Source organism: Barbus barbus (genome assembly GCF_936440315.1).
Source record: "Barbus barbus genome assembly, chromosome: 44".
Lineage (NCBI taxonomy): Eukaryota > Metazoa > Chordata > Actinopteri > Cypriniformes > Cyprinidae > Barbus > Barbus barbus.
Genome location: NC_136722.1, coordinates 16,299,291 through 16,326,199, shown reverse-complemented (window position 1 = coordinate 16,326,199; position 26,909 = coordinate 16,299,291). Strand labels below are relative to the sequence as shown.

Here is a 26,909-nt window from a genome sequence, read left to right as displayed (position 1 = left end):
GGGGAGAGGGCAGCTTCTAACCCCTGGAGAGGCAGAAGAAAACATCTAGCCATGTTAAAGACTCATTTGAACAGGGAAAGCTGGAAATGCAATTATCTAGCACACAAAAAGACAAATAATTTAATAAAGTTCATAAGAAGAAAAGCACAGTTTCTTCTCTGCTTTAGAGCATTAGCCATAACCCAGTGAAATATACACTCTCCTGAACAGGGGCGATGGCTCGAAATGATATGTGTTCTGAATGATTCTGGTTTTAGTGTTTAAGTGCAGCTCGCTCAGTAGGTGCTCTGGTCCTGGGGGCTTAAAACCACAGAATAGGGAGGGTCTCAGTGGCTTTTCAGTTACAAAAAGCAGGCTCATTTGTAATTATAATTAATTAGCTCATTATTGATTGTGTCATTGATTAGATCATTGAAATTATTTTGCATGCTTAATCATCTTAATCCACAGATTAAATATATATATATATATATTAATAGCAATAATTACTTTGAAATAAATTATTTTATTTACATTTATTCAATAATGATAACATTCATTAATAATAATACTCATTATTATTATTATTAAAGTGATAAATTATTTTAAATTATTTAAATCATCATTGACGTTTTCATTTATTACTATTTATTTGTTTTACACAGAAAATGATACTTGAAAAGATAAAACTCATATTCAAATGATATAACGTAGCCTAATTAATAAACAAAACAGACGGCTATACATTCAGGGGCTCAGCAGATGGAGAATCTCTTGCTTTAGGATAGATGGCCGGAGATGCAACTCCTGCCCGTTTGTCTATTAAAGAGGGATCAACAATGAAAACCTCCGCACCACGAGGAGCAAAGGGCCAAGTGGGAGGGGGCAGTGGGGGTGAATGGACTCAAAGAGAGGACCAAGTGTGTCTCTGAGAGTGTAGTTTAGTGTACATTTCCCGATGAGATCGACCAGTCAACTGAAGCCACTTTTCAACCAACCATTTTCCCCTCTCAAACGTCTCGCTAAATAGTCCACAGTCACTCTCATTGATTTTCTTTATCAAATAAACAGAATGGCACCGCGTGCCTGGCCGCCTCCCTCATCCGTGATCCCGGGACCCAGCAGCTGGGAGCTCGTGTGAATTTACCACATCTAAACAGTAACGTTATAGAATGATCATATTGATGGCTGTCATTAAAACTCTCAGCGCAGTGCATCATTTAGCATGCCAATTATTTATTTTATATCTATTTCAATAGGCGAAAATATTCAATTTACTTCACATATCTTTAACACTAAACCTTATTTTTTATTTTTGATACACTGCATATTATTTTGTTTTGTATTTTTATAATATAATAAATACAGTTTAATCGCTTATTTATGTTCTTACTGCTCTCTGCCACTTCGTTTTGTTTCTCATGAAAGGTGAAAGTCGTGCTGATACCGGTCTCATGTCGTATATGGATTTTCGTTTATATAATCGATCGAAATGTCCCAATACATTGATCGAAAGTCCAGTGTTTTACAAACAAGCATTTGTGAATCTCGATTTTACGTTGCCAGTGATTTTGCCACGACGTTGTTTAGGCTACAGATTGTTCACGCAATGTTGTATTTGTTTGTGTTATAAAAGCAAATTAATAAAATATTAACTAGCCTATATATACGAACGCGCAAAAGCATTGTGCGAGGCACTTCTTACTCTGTTTGAAAATCGCAAGAACGTTCTAATTGTTCGAATCATTCTGAATGACATGTCATTGCGGTAGGCTATATGAAATTAAAGTTATAGATAAGTCCGCATTGAGGGGGGCTGCACCCAATCCCCAACTTATTTCCCATTTTGTGTTCCAGCATCACCGCGCTCCGCTCTTTTCAATGACAATGTGCCAAATCTAGGCATTTTCAAAAGAGTTTCCATATGCTATAAGCGGAGCATCAGAGAGACAGAGGACACCGGGATGCCCTTTTATACCAAAGGTACAAGCGATTTATTTTCTTTTTAGCTGGCGTTTATAAACGAGATGGGAATATATAATGCTAAAGAAAATATGTTTTAAACCGATAGCACGTGAAATAGCCTATATCGTTTTAGTGTAATTGTCATTTTTAAAAGACAGAGAGAGCTGATCGGAGACAGATGACGGAGGGTTTTTTTTCTTATTTTTGTGGTGGATGTTAAGCATTTTCTTCTTGTTTTTAAGAGAGAACTGTGAGATTCCACATGTTTAAAACGATTTGACTTTTAGGGGAAATTACATAGCCTATCTTTTGACTTTGGAATAAATAATCTTGTGGCGTAGTTTGTAGCCTACTTTTATGGCTGTTTTGTAGTTGTTGTTGTTTACTCTATATGATCAATTTTGTGAACTCTTGCCTTGCCGACTTTACCAAATAGTGCCATGAAAAGCAATTTTATAGCTAATCAATTGTGTTTTAAATACATTTAAGCTAGATGTTTTCGTTCTGATAATGCATGTGATAGTGCACGGAGGTTTTCCCGTCTTCCACAAATAGTGAAAACTTTCTTAAAGTGTGTGTGTGAGAGAGTTAAGATTTTTTTAATGGGACTTAATCCTCCGTTAGCAAAGCATTTTGGACAGTGTTTTATGCGGCTACAAAGGGTCAGCTACTGTCAAAACGTGACCTCTCAGACCCCAGAGGGCGCCAGGCGGTTTGGACAAACCTTTCATTTTTGGGGCAGGACAGTCATTCACTCATTCAGCACGAGCAAAGAACCGAAAAGAAACCCTGAAGTCATTGTTAGACATCGTACGTTTTAGAAAGACAATTATAAGAAATCACAGGTCGCGAATTGTATGATGATTGCTTTATTGACATTTCACTTAAATCAATATTCATGCAGTTTTTGATACGTCTCATAGACAACACTTCAAAATGTCACAAAAAGTGAACAAAGCTATATAGCTGGAAATGAGGAAAATATATTGAAATATGACCATAAACAAACAGGCTAATCGCCAATGATAAATGCTAGTCATGGTACACTACACGCTAGCTTTTACAAAACAACAAAAATAAAAGGAAAAATCTCAATATTTGTTCATTTCAAAAACATACTGCAACAAAATACAATCTTTAATTAATCTCAGATTAAATGATACGCACACAAAGCGATGTTCGTTAGATAGCCTGAGAGAAAGAAGAGCAGAAAGTCGAGGGTGGACACGAGTAAAGAGCTAACGTTACAGACTAAGATAAGCATTATATCAGCCACGCAGTTTCCACTTTCTCCATTTCACAGCCCAAAACAGTTCAAAAGACAGCACAACTCTTATAACTACGCTAAATGTATCTGTCAAAGTATACTTGCATAAGAGGTGAGACCTTTAAATCAATAGTTTTAAAGTCCTCCGCGGTGAGCAGCAGAAATGCATTCGTCAGTGGCAAATAAATAACCTTTACTCCGCCGCATTTGCTTTGCGTTTATATGAAGGTAAAATCTGAAGCTCTCTGTGTCCTATTGCAAGCTCGTCTCGGTCTTGTTTCTGTTCTCCGGTTCATCCTGCCGAAACACCACTTGGGTCTGGCAGGCATGAGTCCCCCGAGGACTTGAAACAGTGAATCAGGGGTGAAGAAGTAACGCCTCTGTTGACCACCTCTCGCCCATCCAAAGACCCACAGTAGACATGCTCGTGTTTTACTGCAAACACAGCTCCGGTATAGCATCCTTATCGCGCGATCCGGAAACAGAGCCTCGCTCAATTCAACCCCTTCGATTTTTTCATAAAGGAGAGATGATCTTTTGATTTTCTTCACGATTAACATCTTGTCGGGTCTCCATTCAATGGCGACATTTTAGGAGATGCAAACTGGCTAATCAATCAGAGCATTTGCATGCGTGTTTGAATATGAGCTAAACGCCTGATGAGTGAAATAGAAGGATGCAAACCATTACTATGGGCTTTAATTCCGAGGCCCATTTACTGTCATGTACTGTACTTTTTGATGTTTATTTTGAACACTGTCGATAAATATTCTGCGAATTATTATTTGAATCTAATTTAGCGTTACATATAATTTTTGTCTGCAAAACAAATGCGCAGTTATTCAGTTATTGTGCCATTAAATATCTCTTATAAAAGCAAAATGATATTCACATCTGCATGTTCTCTTACAATACAACACACTAGGCTACAATACAGTAACTGTAAATCATTTTAAATACATAGCATTTGCAACTGATACGATTTGTCCATTTAATCTGCTCAGATATTGCCATTTTGCATGTTACGCGGATAACAGTTCATAATAATCGACACCTGTACAGTATTTGTTTTTCTCATGTTTTCTCTTCATTTGCGTTGCATTTCATTCTTACTTTTTATTAGCTAGCCTATGTTCTATGAGAATAGAAAAAAGCCATTTCAGTCGTGTTGTTTTGTAATATATATATATATATATATTCCCTGCAATGCAAACGGATGGTACTGGAACACTAACCAAATGCATATTTCTGCTTTTGAATTCTGTACATTTTCATAAATCGAAGCGTCTTGAGTGATTCATTATTTCTGTCTTTAACAAAAAATATCGAGGAGGAAGCATTGCTAAAAGTACATGATATTTAGGCCGACTGCATTACAAACAAAATCAGATTTAGGCTAATGTTATTTTTTTAATAACAGCATGCAGACGTATTTTAAAAGTGCCATACTATAACACGTTGTCTTGAACATTTCTGAATTTATATATTTTTTTTTGGTTAAAATAAATAAATAAACAGCTTTGATCACAGGTATGACTCAAAAAGTACAAAAAATCTCTTATTGTCCCACAAAATGTTCCAGGCCGTTATAGAACGTCTTGCCCACCGAAAAAGATTTCCCCCCTATTAGATCATTTTATGAATCTGGCTCGTACAGCCCTTCGGCTCTCCAAGTTGAAACAGCGCGTCATTTGCAATGTGGAGACTGTTGATCACCTCACTAATTACGTCTCTCTCTTTCTGCCTCGCGCTCTCTCTCTCCCTCCCTCGCGCCCCCCTCCTCCCCCCTCTCTCTCATTCCCAGAGTGCATATCGAGAATAGACACACAAAGACATGCGCACTCAACTTAATCAGCCATTTTTTTAAACAGGGCTAAAACGATAATAATTAGCAGAATAAAGACATATCGGATTTTCATTTCCTTACCTCCTTTCCCTTACCCCTCCACAACCGAAACTGCTAGGCAGTCGTCGACACATCTTTTACACAACCGGACCCAAAGGATCGACTCTTACTGTAGTATTTACGTTTTTTCCAATAAAGTTGGAGGATTATTGTTACATTTTTTTCTTTTTATCCTTTTTGTTACCTACTTGCGCTACCATTGGATGTGATTTTCTTCAGAAAAAGCAAATATCAAGAGAAGAAGCGGAGGGAACTGCGGGGGAAGAAAGTAAGTTTTTTTTTTTTTCTTCAACTTTTATTGAGTAGTTGGTGTTAAATTTAGGTCGAGTATTGATTTTCTTTCGCGACTAGTTCTGCCGAATCTGCGCTATTTGTCGGATCACGGCTTTATGTGATATAATTTCGACAAATGTCAGCCTAAATATTTTCCTCTCAGTTTGTAAAACAGTCGTTTTGCCGAACAGCCGCGAACTGTCAGGCGATGTTGTCCTACCGTAAACCGTTTCCAGACACCATTTCGTTTCTTTTGCAAGCAAACCGCCGTAAATGTTAAAGTTTCGCTCTATTTTCTACCGTTATTCGCTGATACGGAGTATAAAGTGGACAGATTTGTACGCTCGCGGCTGTTGTGTTCGCCTCAGGAGTTGGACTCGCCTCATCACAGCAAACGCTAAACAGCAGTGCTTCCTTACATTTGACCAAATTGCGTATCTTACATCTCAAACAATACAAGTCATAACATTTTATAAAACATCTGTTCGAAAAGGTAACGTGTCGAGAACCTCTAATATATCCTTTAACAGTAAGAAACGCGAAGGCTACGTTTTGACACGACGACGCAAGTCGCTCCGGACCGGTGTTTTCCGTCATGTATCTTGAGATAGACTCAAAAGCTGCACAGTTCACCTCAGATAACTAAAAGATGCTTCTTCGTATATTTCTGTTACCTGCAACGTATAAAAGAGTCTCTCCACGCTGCGGCTCGGATGATGGTAACGATAGGAGGGATTGAACTCTTAACAGCAGCTCTTCTGCCAGATCCCGGACTCCTTCGTGTCTGTGGCAGACGTAAAAAAACGGAATAAAAGGACCGAAATCATTCCTATTTTCATCAGAAAGCCCATTCCGTGTTTAAACTACTCGTGTCTTCTGTCTTGCCCGTAAGTTTCCTTCTCTTCTCCTTTCATTCCCTTTACGTTTTTCCTGAGAGAATTGTCCCCGAGTTTATAATAAGGTCGGTAGATTCTTAAAGTTGAGAGTTTTCGTTTTTTGTGGTAAAACGTTAACATTGGCAGTGAAGACCGTGGCATGTGTGTGAGCGCTTGGTTTTTGGGTTGATGGTGAGTGTGAGACAGAGTCTTGGCTCCGATTGGAACGCGACAGTGACAAGGGCATCGATCGCTTCCATTGAGAACACAGAAAAACACAGGCAGTGGGGAGGCAGAGCACAGAGCCGCGGTGTGTATCGCTGTGTGTCTGCGCTCTCTGCTCTCCAAACCAGCAGATTTTCACTGCCTGGATCTGCGTATTTGTAGGATTTTAAAGTTGTTTTAGCGTTGCCGGCATGTTTGATTGCTTGTGTATTAAATGAGCTGCGTTTGATTTTTCTACGTTAGACATCGTGGATTTGTACGATTTTTGTATTAATACGATCCTTTGTGGATACCTGGATTTGCTTGCAAATTGGAATTGCACCGGAATTGCATCTAATTTTTATTGGATTCGTTTTTAATTAATATAGTTTTCTTTTCTTTTCTTTTTTTTTTTTAGATTTTTTTTTGTTACAGTAATAACACGATTATTATTATTATTATTATTATTATGTACACATGTCTTGTATGTAAAAATGTTTTCTCTATTTTCGTATTAAACTTACATTTTCAGCTTGAATTATTTGTATTTCTATTGAAGGATAAAAGGCTGTGTTTAATTCAGCAATTTTGCTGCTGTATGACAGCAATTGTTAGATGTACAAATCTTATTTAAAGAGGTTGTGTCTGAGATCTCCTGTCACAGAAAGACACAAAAGGTTTAGAAAAGATGTGGTTCAGTGCATTCGGTTGCATTAATGTAATTAGAAATGTTCATTTAAATGGAGTCGTGTTATGGCACCACAAGGCATCTGGATCTATTAAGCGTGCTTTGATTTAATATCAGATGTTTTGCGTTTTTGTGCCCACATAATTTCATACAGTGTACAGATTGATTTGAGGCAGCACGGAATATTGTGAAGCCAGCGCGAGGAGCCTTTAATAAGTCTTGAGACATGTTCTGCATGCAGTAAGATTGGCTGAGGCTTCTCCTAGGGTCGACAATGTGTCATTTCCATGAAGCCAAATTGCCCACTGCCTATATGATATTAATGTGCAAATCAATATTTCAGGGATTAAATTTCCCTTCTTCATTTTTTATGATTTCTACCTCAATAAATCTCAAGTCTAATAGAAGAGGCTGGATGATTTAAAATCCGCCTCTGCGGAGTGGCTTGCTACAAGCCTATCACAGCGTTCTGCTGTTCAGTACCGAAACTCCTATGGCAACGCGCAGAGGTTGACTGCCACTGCTTTGTGACATTAAGACACCCAATTTGGCTAAAAGGCTGAGAGATGACTGCGTGTTCAGTTGAATGCTAATACGTGGTTATCCCGGTATTGATAGTTGTAAAAGAGAAGCCCCATTCAAACACACACACACACACACAAGCTGATATTTGCATACACATGCATGCAGAACACACACACTCATAATATATGCACAAATTTGACAGCATCCATTTAAATAAAAAAGACCAGTGAACACTGCTGGTATCAGTTTCTCCCCAAAATGCTGAAATATACCTTTTTTTTCAGTGAAGGCCTTGTACGGGGTTAGACAGGGAAATACGGTTTCTATTTTCGATTGTGGTGATATGAACCATTTAGAGCACCAAGAGCTTCAATTCACCGGAGCACGGCTTATTTCATTGCAGTCGTGGAAATTTGTTGTTGGTCAGCAATACTGAGAAGAAGCAGGAAAGATTTTTATTTCTGTTTTTTTTTTTTTTTTTTTACCCTGACATTATCATAGTCCTCTGAGCTTTCTGCTGTCTATCATTATGTGTTTGTTTTTTATTCATCTCACACCATCTGGGCTACGCTTCACAGAGCGGCATGAATTTCATATGTGATAGAACATTTTTTTTTTCCATTTGGTCTCATCTTAAACCTTTGAACAGACCAATTTAATTTTGCCGGCACTGAAGGAAAAAAAAAATGTACATGGTCAGGACAAAGGCCTTTTTAATCTGGCTGCGACTGTATGATTTCCTTTAAGATTCCCTGTCTATCACGATTTCAAAAGCTTAATGTCGTTGCGATAAGATATTGTCAATTTTTTTCCGCAGTCATTTTCTTGAAGTGCTTCTGAATTTTACATCAAGAACAATTTATTTTAGCTCTGTATTTTATATACTCATTTGCCAGTGCTTGTTGTGGTTTCCTGAGCACATTAACTGTTTAATAACCTCTGTGTGTGTGTTTGTGCGTGCACTCCTCATAGATAGCATTGAGACTGTCACATTGTTGTTAGAGGAACTATAGGGCTTTTGTTGTGGGCCCAATTGAATTTGGTTCGGAGGATGCAGTACTTGCCCCGGTCCGTAGAGCAGTGGGTGGAAAGCTGAGAAGTCAGGATCTGGCTTAATGTATTAAGGGGGGGCCTTTTTGTGTCAGCCCCGAGGCATTTCTGAGGCAGAAAGAGCCTCCCCTGCTTAGAGGCTTTCTGAAGGGTTAAACACTTGGATGGGGTTCAAGCTCCATAGCGCCTAGGGAAAGTGCATTTGAATATGTACAAGTTTCATGTAATTAGGACTTAATTTTATTAACATATGCAAATTGTTAACTCAGAGGTTTGTTCAGCTGGTGGAGATCAGCTGAGCACAAACGGCTCATTGTTCCTGGGGCAAATAATGGATTTGGAGTCGGACGGTGGCAACGCATAACCAGCTATGTAATTTAAGACGTACCATGGCGAAATTTCATTAGTAGCCATGGAGATGGGGTTAATTGTGCTGACTAATGGCCCCGACTACGGCGGTGTCCCCCCAAAAAACGGCAAAAGCACGATGGCTTACTTAATCTGCCTCACGATAACACTTGTTTAGACACGTTTCCCTCATGTGGGAATTTGCATATGCAAATCCGGGGTCTTCCTGATCTCATTCGTCATGTCGGGCTGTCAAACGCACAGAAAGACAATGAAAGCTAGAGCGAAGGCTGTTGCTGATCTCACCACAGAATGGGCAGCATTATTCAGGCCGACAACATTCCTTCATAATTTGTTTCTGATTAATAGACCAGACTGAGGCTCGTTCTGTTCGGGGCTTTTTGCAAAGAGAAGGTCAGGTCAGAAAGAGTTTCCACAGCAACTAAAGATCTATTCTTTTCCCTTTGGCTAATTAAATCACATTCTTAAGGCCTCTCCACTTTTTTTGAGGAGAGTGGAAGAGGAGGAAAAAAAATACGGTTAGCAGATAATCTCTAGTTTCCTTCAGCTATAGATGGGGGAAGCCTGGTGCAGTGCTAGTTTTCCTGAAGTAATCCTGTTTTTTTTTGGTATAACTGATATAATTGCTTTTCAGGAAAGGGAATGCAGCGTTTGTACAAGTGTAAAAAGCATCGGAAAAGGATTAGCATTTTTTTGCATAATGCACAGCAGGCTTTGAATGGGGCACTGAATGGTTGACTGAGTGACTTAGATGAAAGCGAGATGGAAACGGTGCCTTCTTGTCCTTTCTTTCCAGGCCCCGCTTGTCCCCAAAGATGTTTGTCGAGGACTTGAGACAACAGGCACAGGCTTCATATTCCTGAAGCCTCCCAAGATGCCTGCAGATTTTTGTCATCATGTGAAGTAATATGTATGATAATGGTGTCTCTCAACTGGTAAATAGCATTAGCTGGTAAATGTATGCTTTATTCAGTAGCGTTCAGGCACAATAGCAGAGTTAGGGAGTGGATTCTGCAGAGATGGGATTTATTTTTTCCTCCGGTGTCCTCAATTTAAACACGAAAGGTTTTGATTGAACGTTAGAAATGTGTGTACTTCTTACTTTTTATTTCTTTTTGTTCTTTTACAGTCCTCAATATAAACAGGAGCGGTTTCGATCGAGAACACTAGGAATATGTTTGTAATCCTTTTGTTAAAACATTCCAAGCCTGAATTTGTGTGTGTGTGTGTGCTTGTGCATGTGTGAAAATAAAATGCTTAATATGGCACTCATATATTATAGATGAGGCGTTTTGGAGGATGGTCTGATTCTAGCTCTAGTTTTTTGTTTTGGGGGGAAGGTGCCGGTGTGACGTGAGCACAGCTTCCGTGATCTCAGCGTCACTGACATCGTGGCCTGTTAAGTGAACGCGAGCTGCCACCAGAGACGTTTTTTTCCATGTTTTGTTGTTCTGTGAGGCCTTGATCATCTTTCACTGACCTTTTATAGACTAGAGCTATCCTTTCATATGCAAATCATTAAGGGAAAGGAATTGTAGCCGGGATAAGTGCTCACAGGTTATCACGAACAAAACGATTATTATTCTTTTCTCTGTTTCTTTTTCCGACCATTCCAGGGGTGAAAACCAAGTAGCTTTGAGTCGATTGTGAAAGGTGGCGATGTCAGTCTTTTTAACCCCGGCACCAAAGAAAAGGATACACCGTGGATGACGCTTCAAGTCTGTTCATTTCAAACAAGGCTCGCAGTTAGACAAGTCAGGCTTTAGTGTCTGGTTGAATCAGGCATGTACTGACAAGCTCAACCAGATGTTGATGTGGGCCCGGTTGCCAAGTGAAACTTGTATGCTGTGGATTGTCCCCCTTTCCACCCCCACCGGCCCTTGAGATGTGCTCTCCTTACTCCGCAGCTTGGATGTAGTTAAAACATCTCTTCCTCTTCCGCGACTTACATGCCGTTCCCCCCGATGTGTGAGAACACATGACTGATGAGGACATGGACATTTCAAACAATCGTAAGGGTTGTTATGAGAAGGACTTGTTATCGTGAGGAAATGTAATTTTTGTCCTCATTGAGAACTTTCATTTTTGAGCGCAGTTATCTAAATGTTTTTGTTGCTCTTGGTCCTCTGCCAGTCAGGATTACATTACTTTTACTGTCAGCTTGCGTCTCATCGGAGAAGGGGATTTTTCCCCTTCGTATTCTCAGGCCTTCTTTGGTTTTTTGTGACGCCTTTGCTACAGGATATTAAAAAAGGGGGAAAAAAACAAATCTAACTAAAGCAACGTTTAGGCATTTCACTGGAAAAAGCAGTCATGTAAGGAAATCAACAGAATAGACCAAATATTGTGTACAAAGTCCATAGAGTCTTTTTTTAAGCAACAATTCAGGTTAAAGAAGAAGAAGAGCAGGGCATTTAGCTTATGTAAACGCAGCTGTGTCCATATAGCTATTCCTAAGCCGGTGAACGCACTGTTGTGTTTTGACTTCACAAGTTTTCAGGTACATATGTAGTCATTGTTGCAGAGACTATTAGCAGCTAAAGATTGAATGGCCCCCGCTATGTGATAATTTTTGATCAGGTGGCATCTAAAAATGAGCTGTTCTTTTCAATGAGACTTAGGAGTTTTACATAAAAATATTTTGAATCTATTGTAAAATTATATTTTAGCATTTGACTGTCTGTCTCGTTTTTCAAAGCAGCTGAGATGCCGTGTGACGAGATAATCTCATGTGAAGATTTATGTCTCTTTAGATCACAGCAACCAAGTGTGCATTAAATATCATACAGAGGGATTGTCATATTGCCACAGCTGTTGTGAAGCACCTTATTTCATGTCCAAGTACAATTATTTGGGGAAAGGTTGAGCTTAACTGTGACATCCTCTTCCTGTTTCTCCCTCCATATGTAGATAAAACTTTATAGGAGCTCCATTCAAAAAAATGTACACTCAAAAATGGTACGCACCCTCATTGCCGATCTCAGCTGGATAACAAGCCCATTATTAGTCATCAAGAGAGGGATGAGACCATAATTGAATATGTATGACCGGTAGTGCCTTATGTAAACAGATAAATGAGAGCCTGCCCTCATGAATATTCATGCCGCTTAGTTCATCTGGTCCTGTGATGAGGATATTAACATGGCTGTTCCACCTGTGTGTATGTGTATGAAGAAAAAGAGCAGTTTTCCAGACATGACACTGGCCCAGTGTTTGTGTTAGTCCAGAGGCTGAGCTACAGAAGTCCCCGGAGAAGTATTTGGTTAATGCTAGACTTCTCATATCCTGTCTCGCTCTGGTCTGGCATGTGCGTTGGAATCATCTTTAATTATTTGCTTTAAAGGGGGTTAGACTTTCCATCAGTGCAGATGAGTGGCAAGGATTGAAGGCGGGTTTTGTCTGGGCGCTTGAGGTGGGTCGTCGTCTTTTTTAGTTTTAATGACGTGTAGCGACAGGACGAGATTAAATGCAAAGCTAGCGAAACTCACGTTAGAGAATCGTGGTCACAAAATAGAAAAAAAAAAAGTATCGCATTGATCCGAGCAAACAAAGATAATGGTGTCGTCTGTATTTTTGGCTTTTGAAGAAACAACGATTTTATGCCTCACCTTGTCTTCGTTTTTTTTTTTTTTTTTGGAGGGAGATTTCTTTTAGTTTTATATGGAGACAATAGGGAGCCCTGCTTGCCGTGCCCATAACCATTTAAGTTATGAACAATCAAAGAAAGTGTAATAAAAAAGACCTATGGAAAGCGTATGAAAAAACCATTAAGGAAAATTGAGGTCCTTTGGGGTGTTTCATATAAAATCAAATCAGAGTCCTTTGCGAAGATCAAGCGATGCATATGAACGGTGGACCGGCGCGCTATTAAATCTGACAATGGATGGTGGCTAGATGAATATTTGAGAAAGCACAGATTATTTTCCATTTAATGCCTGCGAGTCTGTGAGATTTGTTGAAACAAATGTATATGTGCCATTTCATGCGCTCGCATCTGAGCTTTGCATTTCAAAACACTCCCTCACCGCAGCTTTATGCTTATTACTGCATGGCATTTCATAGCAAAACAAATCATTCTTCCCCCTGACTATTACCATTCAGAGCTGTAGGTATAATGTGTTTTCTTTGCTTTAATTAGTTGGCGGTTATGCTGATCCAGAGCTTGTTTTTTCTTCTAGATTGTCATTGACCTTAAAATACCCCCAGTGTCTTGTTGAGGCCTTAGCGATCTGAAAAGCATAACACAATGTGGCCTTCCCCGCTGCAGAGCGCTGATACTGTTACGGCTGGACCAACGCGGCCCATATAGGCTTTCAAATGGCGTAAGTGGCAATAACCACAGACTCTTTTAATGTTTCTCTTCATTAGCAGTGCTCACGGATGTTTTTTCGGTCTCTTGCCCTTTTCATCTGAGAAGGAAACAATTTTTGGCTCCCTTATAATATGCCATTAAATTAATGATTTTTTTAATGATTCAAAAAAAGGATTAATCATTTTACTACGCGCGTCATTTTGTCTGGTGATTGTAGGAAGCAGACAGAGCGACGTGACTGCCAGACTCGTTGAAATTAACTTTGAAAATTGAATCGGTAGTTTGCGTGACATTCCGTTTATTTGATAATGGAATATTGTGGCCCTAATTTCAGCTCATTCTAATTACATCTGACAGTTGTTTGTTTGGAGTGAAATCCAATTAAAATGTACACTTTTCAAGCGGAATACTCCGGTTCCTCCTTAAAGAAATAATGACCCCATGATGGCTCTGAAAATAAATGTTTTTTTGTGGGCATACAAGGGTAAACTTGCAACAGCTGTCAGAACAGAGTTTGTTTAAAAAGCAAATGCCTTTGGTCTAAAGTTCATTTGGAGAGCTCTCTAATTAAATATAGGCCCAAACCTTAAGTTAATTAGTAATTCTCTGGCTCCAGAAATTAGGGAAATCTCTCACGATTTCTCATGCTGCCATATAAAGGCATTAGGGCCTGCACGGGAGAACTTAGTTAGCAGTAATTCAAGCTTTAATAGATTGTTTGACATGTTTTGTGAAATTCTTGCGTGAAGAACGCTCGGGTTAGCGCATAGCTAGCGGTGCTGGAATGCATGCAGGGATACCTGGCCTGTGATTATGTTTATAATACTAGATAATTACAGGACCGGCAGGCTGGATGCTCCGTCTTTACTGAGCAGCTTGAACTTTAAACTTTTATTGTTTCTTGGGGAAAATGACAGCACGGAAAGATCAAAATCTGCGAACGAAAAACGGGCTCTCATTCCAAATGGCGCCAGTTTAACGCTCCTGGCCCACTCGGTAGCGTGTCAAAACATTCATCAGGTTAAAGTTAGTTAACAGAGGAGGACCGTAGAAATATAACACCTGTCTGACAGGCTTAACGGGGTATATTTTTAGATGGCTTGTTAAACGGTGAATTCACCCCCTCCCATGTGTTTTTTTGGAGGGGAAATATGTGGCCTGTGTTTGACTTTGTGTGTCTGTTTGGTCCTCACCCCCGTCTTTGCTATGTTAGCCATGTTTGTAGGCCTTATTTTAACTAGCGAACACTCATTCGGACAACTTTGATTGCAGGACTGACGTCTTTTTAAATTCTGCTTTATTTATTTTTATGTATAAATTTCATAAATGTATTTTTATGTATGTAGTGCTTTCAAACAGATGTGCATAAAACTACGATTTATGTAACTGGTAAGCGCTTTCATATTGTATGTATTGTTCTTCACAAGAACATGTTTGACCAGTAGATTAATATTTATTTAGCACAGGGAAATCAAAGGATTAGTCAGTCATCATTTTAACTCTAATCCTGCTCAGCAAAAACTAGACAAAGAGGGTGATTACTGAACACGGACTGGCAAAGCTACAATTAGATTCTCTGCTTTTCTTGTCAAGAACGGGAAAAAAACACTCATTCACAACACATACACACAAAGGGAAAATGCTCTGAACTTTTTTTCTCCCTCCTGCGAAGAGAAAAAAAAAAGCAAAGCAGAAAGCAAACATATTCATCACTCGTGCTTGTGCGGACAGCAGAAAGATCACGAGATGAATTCACGTCAAGCCAGTGAATCAGAGAAAGCAACTCTAATTTTAGTCAGTGCCTCCTCTGAGAAATGTGCATTTCTAGTGAGTCGGTGTGTGTTTAGTCATATTCTCTGTCAGTGCCTGTGCATGTTTGTATTTGTTTGTGTGCCATTACTATAAAGAGGAAACAGCATATCTGCTTTACTAATTAAGCTGTAAGACTCACCAGGGGCGACGCATTGATTTGCATCTGGCTTATTTCTCTTAGCAAAACACACACAGCAAATATGCCTGATGGGTCTCAGGTGGGCAAGTGTGCATGGTTGTCTCTGCGACGCTCTCTAAGTTAACTGTCAAAGTTAACTTTGCAGAGCTGAAGTGAGAGAGAGCGAGAGAGAGAGAGAGAGAGAGAGAGAGGTGGGGTTAAAGAGATGATCTGCTGTGTCATGTGGACATGGGCACCAGAGAAGATGTGAAACCAGATGTGGGGTGAAAAAAAGGCTAAAGAGGAAGACTAGTGGGGAACCTGCCAGCATGCCCTTTCCCCTCCTTCTCTTTTTCTCAGTTGAAAAAGAATGTTAATGATTTTTTTCGCCCTCCTGCGCTCCTCCAGAGACACAGCCTCATTGTTTGTCGCGAGGACCTTTTCTTTCAAACTTAATTACCTTCTCCCCTTTTTTCGGTGACTTGGACTGAAAGTTTGCACTGTGTCGGGAGAGGTCGTCACACATTCTTTTTACGCTCCTTCTCATTAATCGTGTGCATTAGTGCAATAGTGTGCAGGCATTTTCTCTCCGTGTCGGGACGGTAGGGGTGGGAAATGGAAGAGCCTCGGAACGATCCGCAGGAAGCTTAAAGCCGGTTAATGCAGTATAATAGTCTGGACATAGACTGGCCTTTGTTTGTGCGGTTCATTTCGAATCAGGCATAATTAACTCCAGAGTGTTTCCAGATTGCCAGCAAGGAGAAATTGCAGCCTTCTCTGCTTTGAATTGAGAAAATACATTAGCTATGTAGGTTATGTTTCCCTTTTATACCGGCCTCTGCTGTTAAAAGTTTTAGAATGCAGGGCTCACAAAATCGCTAGCCCGACATCCCGGGGCTATTGCGTTTCCAGTCGGGCTACCAAAATGTATCACTGCCCTGACCGACGGGGTACCTTAAAATACAGGGCTCCCGCAGGTCCTTAAAAACTCTTAAATTTAGTTGTATCAAACTTAAGGCCATAAAAAGTTTTTAAAACGTTAAATGGTATAAGAAATGTCTTAATTATAATTTCAAGAGGTCATACAGTTCGGGACGGAAAGACAAGAATGGCGATACGGATGGATAAACTTAAAAAGGCAATGATGTCATTGAATAAATATGAGCGCTGCACGTTTCAAATCAAAACACAACACGGATGTCTTTATGTGAACGTATCTGAAGGGAACCGACTGTCCTCAGAAACGTGTTGGTGGCATCTTCATTTCATCTTACCTATAACGCCTGATAAAGCAGTGTTTATGAGCGCGGACGGTGCTGCATTGTGTTCTGGAAACCGCTATATCAAGCCGCTCCTAAAGCGCCACCTCGTGGCAGAGGATGAGTTTGCATTTCCAATAAGCCTTTCTTGCGGTTTATGGTCAGATCAATGCAAATATCGACCATTGTTTTTAAGCAGCAAACACAGAGTTGTAAATGAGAAAGCAGATAATGTGCCTTCTAAAAATCTAAACCATTAGACAGTAATATTTATTTGTTTTAATTTAATATAATAATTGATATGCTTGATTTATCCCTTTTCATAAAAATGGTCTAAGGCTGAAATGCTGTTGTATAAGATTTTAGTTTTTTGTGAAAACCTGTATCTGAACTGTAAATCATGTAATTTTATGGCTTAATACTGTATGTTACCATAGAGGTTGTCCAACCCCGTCATACAGTGTTCATTTTTCTTGTGCAACTCTTAAAATGGGTCATAAATTGCCTTAAATGTATTTGTTTAAATTCTGCAGATACTTGCTGTTGATATTTGTGTATTGAAAATATTTTTGATTGACAATTAGACTCCTATCTGATTTTCTATATTTAAATTAAAAAAAAAAAATTATTTGGGCTAGTTAAATTAATTTTCGGAAGAGTACCTGGCTACCAGGGATTTTGAAATTTTGCGAGCCCTGGAATGGGAGAGGGAGTCGTATAAACCCAGGCACTCTTTTCCCCCCTCATTTAAAGGGTCTTTTTAAAGTAATTTTGTTTGTAAAACTCATGTCACGTGATACGTTTTTCTTTTTTCTTTTTTAGTATTACAAGATTTTAAAGTTTTAAAAACTGGAACTTTTTTCATACTTAACTTGTTTTGTGCTTCAAATTGTTTGACTCTTTTGTTAAGCGCCAGCCACAGGAAGGTAATTTGTACAACAGCTAAATAGACGTCTTTTTGCTGATGTGGATTTGCCACACCCGACAGTAATGATATGTTGCGTATTGAAAATGAGGCCCTTAAATGTGGTTATGGCACAGGGGAGATATCCTGCTTCTACTGTTACACCTCTGGGCATCGACGGGGTCGGGAAAAGCCTTTGTGAAAAAAGGGTCATGCAAAACCGCTTTTTTTCTCCCCACTCCTTTTCTCTCTCCCCTTTGCAATTCTCTCTCTTTTTTTGGACTTAAACAAGAAAGAATTAAGCCTCCCGGTGTCCTTGGAGGCCAGAGAAGCTCTTGATGTTTGGATAATACCACTTTGATGGATTTTTCATCAGTTCTTTCTGCATGGCAACAAATAAACAAGTATAATTAGACTTGTGAAGGCCCATTCATGCCTTTGTTAGGATTAGATATATGTGCAGTTTGCATGCTGTGGCTCTCCTTTGTCTTTCCCTAACTCACTATGACATTTTGATAGAGGATTTGGTGTTGAGAAAAGCCCCAGCAGAGGCTGGGGTGACCTTTCCTAAATCGGATATAATTCAGAGGCGTTTTACCTATTTTTCCTGTTTTTTCTTTCGCACTCGTATTGCAGTTCCACTTCAGTAACGCGTGACACATATGTGCACGGTAACGTTTAACGTTTGTCTATGTCTCAAAAAAAAAAGGACGACCTGAAAAACTATTTAGGGAAGAAAGGGTGAGTGAAATCCTTTTTCTTTTCTTTGGGGGGGTTGGATCAGGGGGAGTCTTAGCACTCGGGTAAACCTAGCATTCCTACTCCATTATTCCCGTCTCTTGATCAGATCACATTCTTTTTAATCACTTCACAGGCAGCGTTTCCACAGAGAACCGAGAGAGAAGCCGAGACAGTCTTAATTAAAATACAGAGGTAGAAACACTATTTGCCATCTTTTTCTTCTAATGGGAACGGGAGCCATTTCCATGCAATGAGATCTGTCCTCATTGTTTTGAGAGAGCGTTCTTTCAGTTCCAAGAAAAAGAGCTTAATGTTTTTTTTCTTTTTTCTTTTTTTGTAGCCTTTGCTTTTTAGACCCAATAGAAGGAGGGAAAGTAAGACGAGAGAAAAGCTGTTTCACAGTTAAGTTACAACACGTTGGAGGAATTGTAGAATGGTGCTTAGAAAAAGGTGTTAGCAGAGGAAAAATGCAGTCAAAAAGAACATAGAGCCCCTTTTAATAGTAAAGTACGTACTTAAGACTAGTTTCTGTCTTTTGGGTGGAAAAGAGAGTATGTTAACAATTGAGCTGGTTTGAAGAAAGACGCCTGCATGTGATTCTTTTAAAGTCGTTCTTGTCAGGCATCTTGAGCGCTTGAGGATGTCTGGATAATATGCAGTGACTTGCTGTAACAAACAGTGATTTATATATTTATTTTTGTGAGAAGAAATTGATGGGCACACTTAACTTACTGGGCTGATTGTCAATGAAACGTCTTCTGATGCGAAATATCAATATGAAAGCTAGAGGTGCTCTCAGCATCCCCGGATACTTGCCTTGTATCAAAACAAGCGTAGCTCTGAGCTGTTTAGCTCTTTTGTGCCTTGCTTTATAATTCATAGGCATGTAATGATTCACATGCATAGCCAAAAATGTAGAGACACAGGCAAATCCAGAGGAGGCATCTCTCTCAGCACTTCAAGTGTCAAGAAATGCATAATTCATCTCAAACTGCGCGTTTTATGTCCAGACCCGCATTAACTGATGTTGTGTGTTAGGATCCCAAGGAAAGCAACAAACACGCATAGTTGCACACAAAATCTCTGCATAAATTCTATTTTTCTGCTACCTGAAAGAAAGAAAAAAGAGAATGAGGAAGCCGCTTGTATAATTACAGCTTCCATATTGTATTTGATACCTTTTAAAGGCAGAATTCAAACAGAAACAAATCACAGGCAGCCGCTGACAAGGTAGACACATGAGGGAGAGTGTGTGTTTTGTGAAGGTTGCTTGTTTTATGATGTGCAGTGGGTTTTGTGTTAATGTCGTTGGAATGTTGTGTGCGGCTCACACACTCACCCAGCGCCCACAGGCTCTGGAGGCACAGCTGCTGGCTCTGTGATCTTACACCGGGAGATGCAGAAATTATCACAGGAGAACACTGTAATCTAGCCCTCGCTTCCCTGCCAAACGTGTGTTTTTGGAGACATACATTCCTCTCGGCTTGCATAAATGACCCCCCGTCCCACTTCGCCACTACACACATACACAGACACACCTTTTTCTTTTCTTGTGTGAAGCTAATTCTAATAGGTGCTAATTTTGCACTAATTGCTGCACAGTTTTGCTCTCAGGGCATTTGGGAGCAATCTCAGGTTTTTATTTTCACAGCAGTGCATCGTGCAGATCACCCGCACCATTTGTTTATTATACAATTTCATTTTCACTTCATTAATGTGATAGCTTATCTTCATTTTCTAGCAGAAGTATCCTAATTCTTTACTTCTGTGCATTTCCTCGTGTTGAGATTATACTTGATTTGAATAGTAAAATGTATATTTTCTGTGCATAATATTCATATGATATCCCAAACGTATTTATCCAAGGCTTCATTTAAATGAATCCCCGAATTGCTTTGTATCAAAATAGGTATCTTGAAAAAAAGTGATTTGCACATAGCTTTGTGGAGAGGGCATGGCTGTAATTGTTGTTTAATTTTGCATCATCTTTTAACCTCGTTTCCATTTGGGGAAAAAAAGTGCTTTTCCAAATTGCATTGTGTTCAATAAGCTATTATCAGATTTCCTATATTCTTGAGAATAATTAGAAAATAAAGCCTGTCGCAGTAGACAGGGCTGCTGTTTTAAGATTCTGTGTCTGTCTTGAGTGTATATCATTTTAATTGAAAGCACAGCAGTTGCAAGCCCGTCATTGTTGGCCTTCACCACAAATTTCTACCTCTTCTGCACACACTGATATCACCCTGAAAATTTGGAGCAGCTGGGTTTCTCTTTGCTCTCTGGGCCTCATTCGCCGTGCCTGGGCATGGTAGGCACATACGGTTTGGATCCAACTCTAATTCAGCGTCCAAGCTTAGTCCCAGTCTTTGAATCTGCATTGCCAGCCTTGAGAATAAATTGTCTGTGGTCCAAGAAAAAAAAAAAATGATTGAAGGGTTTTCATCAGCAAGGTGCGCGTATGATTTGTGAAAGCCAGGAGAGACCCTGATTGAGGCAGTGACGGTTGGGAGATGGGCAGCCATCCAGGATAGATAACATCGCAATGGTATTTCAAATGGTGTGCTATATGTGCTTGGGTTTTTGTGGGCTGCCAAGGATGAAAAATGAAAAACAAAAAAAGGGAAAAGAAATTGCGAGATGGCCCTCCCGGGGTGACTGGACTGGGTGTGCTAAATATTAATTTGAGTTTGAGGTGATTGTCGGAGAGGCCAAAGCGTGGGTTAGAATTTGGGTGGCTGTTTAATCAGGGCTTGTTAGATACCTGCTGGGGGGATCTCTCAGAGGGAAGATTTGGTGTAAGCTGATTTACTGAGTAACATAGGAACCAAAGAGATACGGCCTCTCTCTGCCAAAGTGGCCATGATTTGAATGTGGTGGTCCACCCCCGTGTTCTTTGCTTATTGTAATTATGTTGCAGTGATAAAGGGGCTTACAGAAACTTTTGTGTGGGAGTGGTCTGATTTTAAGGAGAGTGCTGCACGTGTCTCATACTTAAACCTCTTTTTTAACAGTTGAAACCTCTTTTAACCTCTGCTAAAATCAATGGAGTCTGTGCATTTAAAAATCATACAGCTTTTTTTCTAGATAGGTCTCTGCTGCTCATTTTTGTGCTAATTCACAAGTAATTGCAGCACAGGAATGCTCTCTATATCATCAAGGACAGCACATGCTGAAGATCAGGTGCGCCATCATTATACATGTTCTAATAAGTCTTTGCTCTCTTTTGTTTTTTTATTTATGCAGGTCCCTGACAGGCTGGATGAAATGAGATCCCCATGTAGCGATTACCATGGAAACTTGTGATTCCCCTTCTTTCTCAAGGCAGGAAAATGGGCAGCAGATTTCAAAGCTACGTGAGACGACACATCTTGATAATGAGGTGCCAGAGAAAGTCCCTGGGATGGAGCCTGACAAGGAAAACAGCCCTGCGGATGACAACCTGAGGACGGAGGAGAGCCGTCGAGAGATCGCGTTGGGATTGAGCACGGAGAATGCGATAGGTGCGGCCACTAAAGACATCCCCTGCAACGAATGTGCCACTTCCTTCTCGAGTTTACAAAAATACATGGAGCACCACTGCCCGAACGCTCGCCTTCCTCTTCTGAAGGACGAGAACGAGAGTGAGGTCAGCGACCTTGAGGACAGCGATGTAGAGAACATGACAGGAGAGATAGTTTACCAGCCAGATGGCTCAGCTTTTATTCTTGAGGACTCCAAAGAAGGTGGCCAGAATGCCCAGTCAGGGGTCAAAAGCCTCTTCTCCCCAGCACTGTTTTCAAACTCCCAAACTGCTGCCGGGGACAAGACTGAGCAGTTGGCCACAGCCCCCATGTCCTTTTATCCACAAGTGATCAATACCTTTCACATCGCTTCATCCCTCGGGAAACCATTTACGGCCGATCAGGCTTTCCCAAATACCTCAGCATTAGCAGGAGATGGTCCTGTGTTGCACAGTTTCCATGTCTACGATCTCCGACACAAGAGTGATAAAGACTATCTTACCATTGATGGCGCAGCCAAAAACTCCTGTGTGTCCAAAGATGTTCCAAACAATGTGGACTTGTCTAAATTTGATGGTTGCATTAGTGATGGGAAAAGGAAACCTATTCTGATGTGTTTCTTGTGCAAGTTGTCTTTTGGTTATAGTAGGTCATTTGTAACCCATGCTGTGCATGATCATCGGATGACCCTCAATGAGCAGGAGCAAAAGCTCCTTAGTAATAAATATGTCTCTGCCATCATACAGGGCATTGGTAAAGACAAAGAACCTCTTATAAGCTTTCTGGAACCAAAAAAAAACAATTCTGTGTTACCACAATTTTCTACTGCAAACTTCATGGGCCCTGATCCAGGCATTCGCAGCCTGTGGAACACCTTTCACATGGAAAACGGTGATTCCCTGCAAGCTGGTTTCGCCTTCCTGAAAGGAAGTGCCAGTTTGGCATCTTCTGCAGACCAGTCGCCCAGGAGTGCCCAGATGCCAAAGGCTGAACTGAACCTCGGGGTTGCGGCCACCTCGGCGCTCAAGTCCCCCGTCGACTCTGTGTCTCTCCAGCGCTCATCGCCAGGGGCTGGGTGCAGGGATCAGGAGAGCAACTGTGAACGGCAGAAGGACATTAGCACTTTGCATGCCAATGGTGAGCTCCCCATCAAAAGTGAGCCCAGAGACATGGCCGACGCTGCGGAGGACGAAGACATGTATATGAACGAGCTCGACGACGATGGTGTTTGTGAACTTGGGCATAGTACCAGTAGCAAAGATTTCCCTCTCTTAAACCAAAGCATTTCTCCTTTATCGTCCAGTGTGCTAAAATTTTCTGAAAGGGGTACTACTTCCTCTGTGACTGTTGCCAATGACCTAGAGAAGACAAAGCAAGCTTCTGCCAGCTTGGACTACAGCAATGATTCCACGAGCAGAGGCAGCAAAGACGGCTGCGACTCCAACGGCGGCAGAGATAGCAGTCCACCATCTCTTCCTCTCGACATGATACGACGAGACGATGAAAGCCCAGGCCCACTGCACCAGCATGCTGCCACGCCCAGCACCCCTGGCACCCCTGGCCCAGGAGAGGGCTCTCCTGGAAGTGGAATCGAATGCCCCAAGTGTGACACTGTCTTAGGTTCCTCGCGTTCACTTGGTGGTCACATGACCATGATGCACTCACGGAACTCCTGCAAGACGCTGAAATGCCCCAAATGCAATTGGCACTACAAGTACCAGCAGACCCTGGATGCTCACATGAAGGAGAAGCACCCAGAGTCTGAAGGCTCTTGTGTCTATTGCCGCACGGGCCAACCTCACCCTCGACTCGCCCGGGGTGAGAGCTACACGTGCGGCTACAAACCTTTCCGCTGCGAGGTGTGCAACTACTCCACAACCACCAAAGGCAACCTTAGCATACACATGCAGTCGGACAAGCACCTCAACAATGTGCAGACGCTGCAGAATGGAGGAACAGAAGCCATCTACAACCACGCTGCTCCTGTGTCCAACGCCAGCCTGAGTGGGTGTGGCACGCCCTCACCCTCCAAGCCCAAACAGAAACCCACGTGGCGATGCGAGGTCTGCGACTATGAGACCAATGTGGCTCGCAATTTGCGCATCCACATGACAAGTGAGAAACACATGCACAACATGATGCTTCTTCAGCAGAACATGAAGCAGATCCAGCACAACTTGCACCTGGGCTTGGCCCCGGCCGAGGCGGAGCTCTACCAGTACTACCTGGCCCAGAACATCGGGCTCACTGGTATGAAACTGGAGAACCCTTCAGACCCACAGATGATGATCAACCCCTTCCAGCTTGACCCTAGCACTGCCGCAGCCCTGGCTCCTGGTCACGGTGAGTAGTTTTCCCCCTTGGATATGCTTGTCACTCGCTTTCTTTTGTTCTCTGTCTCCTTCACTGACTCTGGTCTTATTACTCTTGTCATTATTGTATCCTGCTCTCTGTGATTTGAGTTGCCATGTGAGAATCTGTTTCCTTATTTTCTTAAGTTTAGCCCTCATCTTAACATTGACTGTAGTGAACAGATTACCTACACACAACATGCAGCAGCAGTTTTATTCTTTCACTTTGTCAGTCAAGACCAAACACAGCCTTTCTGCATCTGTTTCTGAAAACCGATACCCTTGTGCATTAAACTCATGGATCTTTACCTTCATACGTAGTATAGACTGACACATATACATTAGCCTGTCAAGAAATATTGTTTCCACAAAAAACATTGTCTTTCATCCAGCAACTAAGAAACTCTTGTCTAACAAAATGCTATATTTGTACCTTGTCTTGATCTTGTGTAATTATTAAATGCAAAGCTTTTTTTCCAGGGGGTTGAGGGTATGAGAAATGATCTAGTTTGCGTCTAAAAGTGCAGAGATCAAAGAACTAAATTATAATTAGAGGTAAGATGATCTGTTTTTTATAATTGTAATTTTTAGGACTACTGTTGAGGCAGGCTCGTTTTATATTGATCAGTTTCGTGTCTTTAAAGACAGAAGGGGAAAATAAACGTGCCTGAGTACAAACTCAGGAATGCCTGGTAGGAGTAATTAAAGCTATCTGATGAGGGAGTTTAGAACTTGAAAGGGATGATTGTAATTGATCCTGATTCAATCCTATTATAGCTTTTTATAGTTAAGGCTTTATAAAAGCCATACTCCTTACTGGGGCTTTATTTTATCAAATCATTTTGTATGGGTGCCCTACACCAGTCTCTCAGCTCTTTTTAAATTTCATTTAATAAAAAAAGATAAAAAAAAATCTTTTCTCTCTCTTTCTCCTCCCTGTGACTGTGCCACCCCCCCTCTCTCTCCCTTTCCTTCTCTCTCTCTCTCTCTCTCTCTCTCTCTCTCTCTCTCTCTCTCTCTCTCTCTCCCTCTCCCTCTCCCTGCAGTAAATAATGAGCTGCCTGCGGAGCTGCGTCTTGCGAGTGGTCAGCTAATGGGTGATGACCTGTCCGTCCTCTCTGCTGGGGAGCTGTCACCTTGCATCAACGACCCGCTGCTGAAGCTCTTCCAGTGCGCGGTGTGCAACAAATTCAGCTCTGACAGCCTGGAGGCCCTCAGCGGGCACGTGGCAGCGGAGCGATCGCTTCCGGAAGAGGAGTGGAGGGCCGTGATGGGAGACGTCTACCAGTGCAAGCTGTGCAACTACAACACGCAGCTCAAGGCCAATTTCCAGCTACACTGCAAGACCGACAAGCACATGCAGAAGTATCAGCTTGTGGCCCACATCAAGGAAGGTGGCAAAGCCAACCAGTGGCGTCTCAAGTGCATTGCCATTGGCAACCCCGTGCACCTGAAGTGTAACGCATGTGACTACTACAGCAACAGCGTGGAGAAGCTGAGACTGCATGCGACCAACCAGAGGCACGAAGCGGCGCTGAAGGTCTACAAGGTCAGCCATGCTTTACTTTGTGTTGAACTGTGTCATGACCCACTGTGCTAGTTCTGTGTGTTCTCGGTGTCACATGGGTTAATATTTACTTTTTGTTTAACTTTTTATTGCATCATATCTGTTTTATAACTGTATTTGAAAGAGTCAGGCCATGGTCAGGAGGCTACAAACAGTGAACATTTGTTTTCTAGCACCTTGTTTTTTTTTATGATGTCAGATGTCATTAGTCCAACTTTAAATTTGATTTGGCCTTCCATGATCGCCCTTTTCCCAGTTTCCTCTGCTCTCTTTCCTGTAAAGACAGGAATATGCCAGTCAGCCTGTTTACACAATGTCTTTCAGAAATCAAACCTAATTGAATTTATGCCAGAAATATCAATATTTTTAACAGTTGGCCACTGTTGTAGCACTTCACTGAATTTTCACCTCTGAGGAAAGCTGCCCCATCAGCCAGTGTATAACAACAAACATCATGTGAACAGCTGACGAATTTTGAACACGTGACTGTGTATGCTTATCCACATGCATGCATAAGAAAGGGAAAACATTAAGATTATTTTTAGATCGCCCTGTGATTTAGTAGTTTTTTAAACATACAAATAACCTTTTGATGTTTCAGATGTTCCCTTTCTGATTTGTGGGTCATATTTGACTGTTTTGCTCAAGGCCTAAGGCAGATAACTGGTCCACAGCGGTGGGGGTTGAACAGAGGCCACTGCAGCCTCATCCTGTTCTTAAGTGCATTTGGGTGTTGACTTACTGGACTTGTGTGATTGCCTGAAACAATAATACTAACATCCTGAAATCATAGACCAGCATCACATCCCAGACACATTAGTGGACTCCTCTGGATAAACTGTATTAACTTAATGAGGATCTATTGACCAGCATTAGTCACTTTTGACTTGTGTGTGCTCGTAAGCCGGACTCAGCTGTATATTTAGAAAAGTGAATTTAGCAGCTGACAATGGCTAGACTGCAAACAAAATTGGCAGTCTTGTAATGATAGCAATAATGCGAACAATTCATTACTCTGACCCAATTACACACAGTCATTCAAAAAGGGTTTTTAAAAGGAAAATACAACTACTGTCACTTTCACACCGAGAACATCCTGAAAAAGAGTTAAGTCAGAACCGAACACTGAAAAAGGCCTTCTGAGAATAAGAAATGGTGAGTTTCTAGTCCTTTTTTTTTATTATTAAGAAATGGGACTTTGAGCTGCTTCGTGTTATTAACATATTCAGACAGTGTTAGAAATA

At 41.0% G+C, this 26,909-nt stretch overlaps 1 protein-coding gene across 1 annotated transcript in view; it reads left to right on the top strand.

The window, feature by feature from the left end:
- Window positions 1–5,020: 5,020 nt before the first annotated feature.
- Window positions 5,021–26,909, top strand: part of LOC306863513 (zinc finger homeobox protein 4-like) — a 75,324-nt gene continuing 53,435 nt past the window's right edge. Inside the window, exons 1-3 of the mRNA XM_079406890.1 lie at window positions 5,021–5,385; window positions 21,491–24,090; window positions 25,145–25,647. Of these exons, the coding sequence (XP_079263016.1) occupies window positions 21,537–24,090; window positions 25,145–25,647 (3,057 nt within the window). The 5' untranslated portion in view covers window positions 5,021–5,385; window positions 21,491–21,536. The remainder of the gene's footprint in view (window positions 5,386–21,490; window positions 24,091–25,144; window positions 25,648–26,909) is intronic.